Here is a 6,461-nt window from a genome sequence, read left to right on the forward strand (position 1 = left end):
GCCCCACCCTCTCACAGGATCAACGTCAGTCTCAATTTCTAGATTCTTCTCTGTACACCCATGTTGTTTGTGTGTCCTCCATAGTCTTTAAGAAAAAATGTCTGCTACTAGAGGCTCAGGGACCTTCCAGATATCACTCTCCACCGATCCTGGGTTCTGACCTTCCCTGTGTCTCCCCAAGCATGCCAGCTTCTCCTTACACCTCATGCAGTCCTGGACTCCAGAGTGAATGGTGCTGCCAGTGGTCTGCTGATGTTGGTGAGCATGGCACTTGGAATCTGCCTTTACTTAGACCCATCCTGCATTGCTTCCTCTCAAAATTTCCCAGCATCCCCTATGACAGAGTCAACTACCTCATGTTTCACTCTCATGGTTGTTTTTTTGGTGGACTGGCCAAAGTCCTCTGCTCTACCAGAGACCTGCAGATGGTAGCTGTGGAACTTCTCTGCTTTGTTTGAGAAGAAGGGACTGAGGATAGCTGGGCATCAGGGGCCAACATAACCCTTTCTTTGGGCATATTTCATCCTAGAATCTAGGACCTAGACAAATGTCATTGAGCTTCATGGTCATATCCTCAGAGCTTTGAAGCAGGGAGAGCAAATGACTGCTCAGGATGCACATAGTACAGTTTGCAACACAATTATTTCACCATTTGATTGAAGTTTCACAATAGTTCCCTAGAATACATATCTTTCTCCATTTTACACACCAGTGTATAATTTCCACATGTAATATGTGACTGTGCTATGATTTTGCAGATGGGGAGACAGGAGTGAGGAATGAGCCATCAGCTTTCAATCCACTACTCAGAGACTGAGCTGAGTCAAGCCAACATGAAGACTTAGACATGATGCACTATTGACCATGCTTCCTTGTAGAAAGCTATTTTTTGCCATTAAAAATATAAAAGCATCTTCTTTTGATTCTTCTTCTTTCTCCAGCATGAGTCTAGCTAGGTGGAAAACACAGTGAGATTTAGGATCATGTAAACGTTTCCTGAGTCACAAGCCAAACATGGTGGGGATCCCTGTTCAGAATGAGGAACAGACTGGATCATTGAGAGACCCTTGAACAATCAGGATGGGCATACACACTTATAGGATGGGGGATGTGAACACCACCCCTCATACCTTTATCTCTAACTCCAAGGACACAAGCAGTGCCAGTGCCACCTGGAGTTCTGGTGACCTGCCAGGGACCTGCTCAGTGACACCACAAGGAAGTCATTTAGATGTTCAACACTTCAGAGTTGGAGACTCCTCAATTACCTTTGGCCCAGAGGAAATGTCAACCAATGTGAATGTGATCCCAATCCAATGGAAGCCATCCTAATTCTTCTGTGTGTTAATATTAGCCTTTTCTAGTGGAGAATGGAGGGGGCAGCACCAAGGTGCCAGGCCACCATGGTCACCCCACCCTACCCAACACCCTAGAGAAGGAGCTTGACTCACTCTAGATGGATATCTGAGGGACCAAAAAGAGACAAACCTCAAAGAACTTCAAAGCACAGGGAGGAAAATCTCATGCACACTGACAGCCCACTCTGAACCAGTCTGCTTCCCCAGAAAGAGAGAAATCCTCGAATTCTCAAGGGTTTTGAAAATGTACTTCTCATCCGTGAGTGCCTGAGATGAGTCACAACACTTCAAACACCATGACATTGTTGTCCTGTGCTGAAGGGAAGGAAGGAGACCTGTGTCTAGAGGAGCCAGTGAGCCAACATTACACAGACTCAGTAAGTCAGTGCAGGGAGCCAGCTTGGGCTGACTTCAGCCGTCTTGAGTTCAGCCATCAAGAGGAGGCCATGGGAAACCCCAACCTGCTGTCCCTCATGGTCTCCCCGCCATTGTAGTGGAAGGTAGGACTGTGCAAGGGTCCCCAGTGCTGTCAGTGCTTGAAACCAAGCCTGACATCCCTGGTGTTAGCTGAGACTAGAGCAGCCACATTAAATGTGATGAGTGTCACCATTATCCTGCTTAATATACATAAGCCCTCACGTGATCCCTGTTGCAGCCCACCAGGCTACCTGCTTCCCTCAGCCCAGTGTTAGCCCATAGCTGCCAATCAAAATATGGTCTGTGTTATCAGATGGCTTTTACCTTTGGTCCCATGTCACCTTCTTCTATTTGTAATGGATGCTTTTACTCCATTTTTCTATACCAGCTAGTTAATATTTAATTGAACAGAAGTCTATAGAGCACAAAAGGACAAGAGTCAGTTCATTTGAGACAACCATCTTGACCAGCACGCCTCCCCCCAGCACAAGAGGGAGCTGAGTGTCACAGGTGAGTTTCCTCTCACCAACCTGTTGACTTCATCTATATGCCATAAATTGTTTGACCTCTCATGCAAATAACCTTGACTCTCTACCCCCAGATCCCACAATGACCCATCACAGCACACAATCATTCACTCTAATGTCATTGGTGTCTCAGGTGACCACACCCCCTAGAGGACTCCCAACTTGTCCAGAACTCTTTATTCTTTGCTGTCACCACCACCATCCTCAACCTCATCTTCATCACCATCATGATCATCACCGTCACTCACTGTTCAGAGGTCACTACCTGGAGGACACAGGGTGAGTCGACCCCGCTGATGCTGGGAAGAATAGCCTAGAGGTCATGGGGACCCTTCCCTCAGGGAGGGCATGTGGTTGCCTGCTGTGTCTTCTCCACACCCAGAACTCCCACTCTACCTTTCTCCCATTTTCAGCTCCCCGGTTTTCCTCCTTCTCATGGCTTGTTCCTGTGCAGCCCTCCTGTTCACACTCTCCATGTTTCAGTCCCACTCCCCACCCCACTCTCTAGGTCACGCTGGCCTCTTCTTTTAGACTCCAGTTTCTGTCTTCTTGAGGCACTGGCTGTCTGCATTGACATTGCTGTGCTCGGACAAAGAAATACAAACTCCTCTACACTCAGATCCACAGACTTAACATCACACTATTTCCCTTGTGACAGTATGCCTCCCCATCCCCACCCCTGTACATGAGATTTCCCCTGAACTCTTGGCTGCTGACGGAGGGGTCACTGAGGCAGGTCTGACTGCAGAGCCTTGTGGATCTGCTCAAATTCCTGCAACTTCTCCTCCAGCTTCTGAGCCAGGTCCTGCAGCGCTCTAGCTGACTCTGTTGTTGCCCCATTGTACAAATCCATTGAGTCAGTCACAAGGTGATACACATCCAATCCAAGCATGACACCGGCAAAGCCTACGCTTGCAACTCTGACCCTTGTGGGGGCAGAGCCAAAGCGAAAACTGCCTCGGGCCATCTTGAAGGCCCGTAACTGATGCCTGATGAATTTGCCGACTTTGGCTACAGCCCTACCCGAAGTGTAAAGTTTGACACTGATCTTAGGTATGATCCCTATCATATCACATAGTGTGTCCATGCTGGCTTTAACCAGCTGGTCAGCTTCAGCCTCATCTGACACTCTGTGTGATTCTTCCACAATGGTGGTGGTGGCACTAGTTATAGCTGCTGCTGCTCCCAACCCCAACGTAGTTGCTGTGAGCATCAGACTGCTCCCCCCTGTAAAGGGTGCCAGAACTAAACCAAGGATGCTCAGAACTCCAGAGGCAGTGCTGGTGGAGCCTGCCACCACATTGGAGATGGTGCAGTCCTTGTGCACCTGGTCAATATGGTCAGCCAGTTCTCGGAGCTTCCTGATGTGTCCTTCAAGTTTGCTTTTCAACTCAGGAAATTGTTGCAAAAACCTCTTTTTCTGCAGCTCCCTTTGAGTTTCATCATCTCCATCTGTGGGCTCCTGTGCTAGTCGCTCATTCAGCGCATCACGCAGTGCATCTTCCTGCTCACTGTGACAGAAGAGGTCAAGTGCATGAGGAAATAGTTATTTCTGAAAGCTAACATCTTACTCAAACTTCACTTTCATACTACAGTCCCAGTGGGAAATAACTATACAGAGACCCATAATTTCACACCAACCATGAGCATTTGGTACATCATAGATACCCAAGGTCCTTAGTCCATAGGGTCAGTGTGTACAGTAGCGTCATGACACTGTAGTGAGAGGCACTTGATCAAAATGCCTTCAACCAAGGAAATAGCATCATTCCCAGGAAACCCTGTAGATGATCTGTTCCCGGAATTTTACAAAAATGCTCATCCTTAAAGATGTGAGGTTGGTGGGAACTTTGGTGCCATTTCTGACTTCCAGAGGTGCTGAAAGCCAACGGCATTGACCTTAGAAAGGTTCCCATGAGGCCCATATCACTGGAAGTGATCTATTGTTGAACTCTCTCAGATCTGTGTGGTGGAGGTTTTCATTGGCTTATTTTAATTCTCTTTGTTCCATGGTCAACTGTAACTATGTGTTGACAATCTTATATGTGGCTTTTATGATTGTTCTTGAACACTGTCAGTCCTGTGATTGGTTTGGAATAGTCCTTCATTAACAGTTTGTGTCTTAAGGGAAAGGAGGGCTCACTGGGACACTCTCCTCAGACTCTGCTATGAGGTTATCTCTGAGAATTTAATAATAAAACAAAACAAAAAAAGAAACCCCTCAAAGCCACAAGGGACCCTCCAGATAATTTACCTGCTGTCTGCTCTCTGCAGATGCCCAAAGCCCTTTACCTCCCTAGCTGCAGCTCACAAGGTCAGTGCATGCCCCAGGTGACTGAGACAGGTCAGCTGCTACTGGTCCTGACTCCACACTAACTCCCACCCCTCACTCATTCCTGACCTGGCAGGTCAAGTTCAGAATCCTGCAGACAGAGGGCACCAGGCTAATAGATATCATAGCTGGTGACATTGTCATATTTGAACCCAACAAGGTCATGTGCAAAGATGCAAGAGGCCTGGAGACGGCCTGTGGTCACCACAGAAGGTCGGAAATGCCCTGATTTTGGACAAGGCAATAGGGGAAGGATTTTCTTCTGGGATTGGGACATGGGGTCACCTCAGACTCTCTAGTTATTTGGACCATCCTCCAGCCACACTGACATGGGAAGCAGTCTCTGGCCACACGTCCTTGCTACTATACAGGGAGTTCTGTGTAGAAGAGAAGAGAACCCAAAAGCCGCTGGAGAACTCTGTAGCAACATATGTGTGAAGGGCATACCCGAGCACAGCCCTGCACACACATGAAACATGACACTGAAGCACGTGGGATAACTGTCCCTTCTCCCTCTTACATGCTTTCTCTAGGTCCCTCACCATCCTCTTCTTGTGCCTTCATTTCCTCCCTCTCCCTCCAGCCCTGCTGTCCTCACCCTCTACCTACACCTCCTCTCTAGGGTCACTCACAGTCCCTCCTGAACCCTGGCTGTGACCCTGGCGCTGGTCTCTGGGCTCTGGGAAGGGTGCTGGCACTTGGTTTTCCATCCCTGACCTGTTGCTCACTCCAGGCTGTCATCACTACGTCCTTTTACACTGAATTCCCATTCCTACTGGACATACTGTGGCTCCAGATCTTAGTAAGGACAGTCAGGGTCAACCCAGCTTCCCAGAAGGACCCTGCTGTTGTTCCAGCTCCTCAGATGGGAGGAAACTGACTGAGACAGACCTGGGGACATGTTGATCATGTCTACACTTTTCTGACCTGAACACAAATGAGTTCTTGAGTCCTCAGTCCTACAGGAGACCCTTGGCCCTGGTCTCTTCAAGGATAGCTCTTAGTGATAACTTTTAGCAGTACCCACTATGTACTGGCCACATGCTGAGAACTCCACATACATTATCTTATTTTCTCACACTACAGTTTCATGATAGTGAAACTCAGGAAATAGGTCACATAACTAGTAGATGGTGGAAATGGTCCTGGCACCTTGAGTGACATCTTTAATCAACCAGTGGTGCAATCACATGGTGGAAACACTCCTCCCAGATGGTTGAAAAGGAGGGTCTATAACTCCCCACCCTCTAAGACTGCCTAGAGTGGGTAGGCCTGCCCAGGAAAACCCTCATCTTTTACGGTCTGGTAGGCAGTGATGGGTGCATTGTGCAGGTTACCTTGACAACCCTGCTGCCTCCACAAATGCCTCCCAGGCTCCATCTTCAGTTATCAGGCCCTTCAGATCCTCTCTGCAGAGTGTGTCCGTGAGATAATCAGTGAGTTCTTCAGCAATGCGTCCTGCCACTATTTACCAAGAGAAAGAATGAGGTTAGAATACAGTGCGGACGAGATTAAATGGCAAATAGTAGGAAGTGGCAAGATGTCATGTTCCCGAGCATTTGTCCACAGGTCCTAATGAAGTCTCCAGGTTGGAGGTTCAGTTATGTCCCCCAAATTCATATGTAAAGGCTCTAAGACTCAGCAATTGTATTTGAAGACAGAAAATTTAAGGAAATAAAGTAATGAAGACCAAATGATGCCATGAATATAGGGTGCTACTTAGTGGGACTGGGGTCCTTCTAACAATGAGATACCAGAGGTGCATTCCCTGTCATCCATCCATCATTTCAGTATCTGTCATATGTATACATGTGTCTCTGTGTCCCA

The 6,461-nt window shown here is 47.8% G+C and overlaps 1 protein-coding gene across 1 annotated transcript; it reads right to left on the reverse strand.

Moving 5' to 3' along the window:
- Positions 1 to 3,003: 3,003 nt before the first annotated feature.
- On the reverse strand, positions 3,004 to 6,098 carry LOC118576114 (apolipoprotein L3-like; the record flags this gene model as incomplete). The annotated part of the gene is made up of 2 exons (XM_036176494.1): positions 3,004 to 3,813; positions 5,972 to 6,098. Coding segments are annotated over 2 exons (914 nt in total), but the record flags the coding sequence as incomplete, so codon positions are not given.
- Between the last annotated feature and the right edge of the window lie 363 nt (positions 6,099 to 6,461).

Source organism: Onychomys torridus, unplaced genomic scaffold, assembly GCF_903995425.1.
Source record: "Onychomys torridus unplaced genomic scaffold, mOncTor1.1, whole genome shotgun sequence".
NCBI lineage: Eukaryota > Metazoa > Chordata > Mammalia > Rodentia > Cricetidae > Onychomys > Onychomys torridus.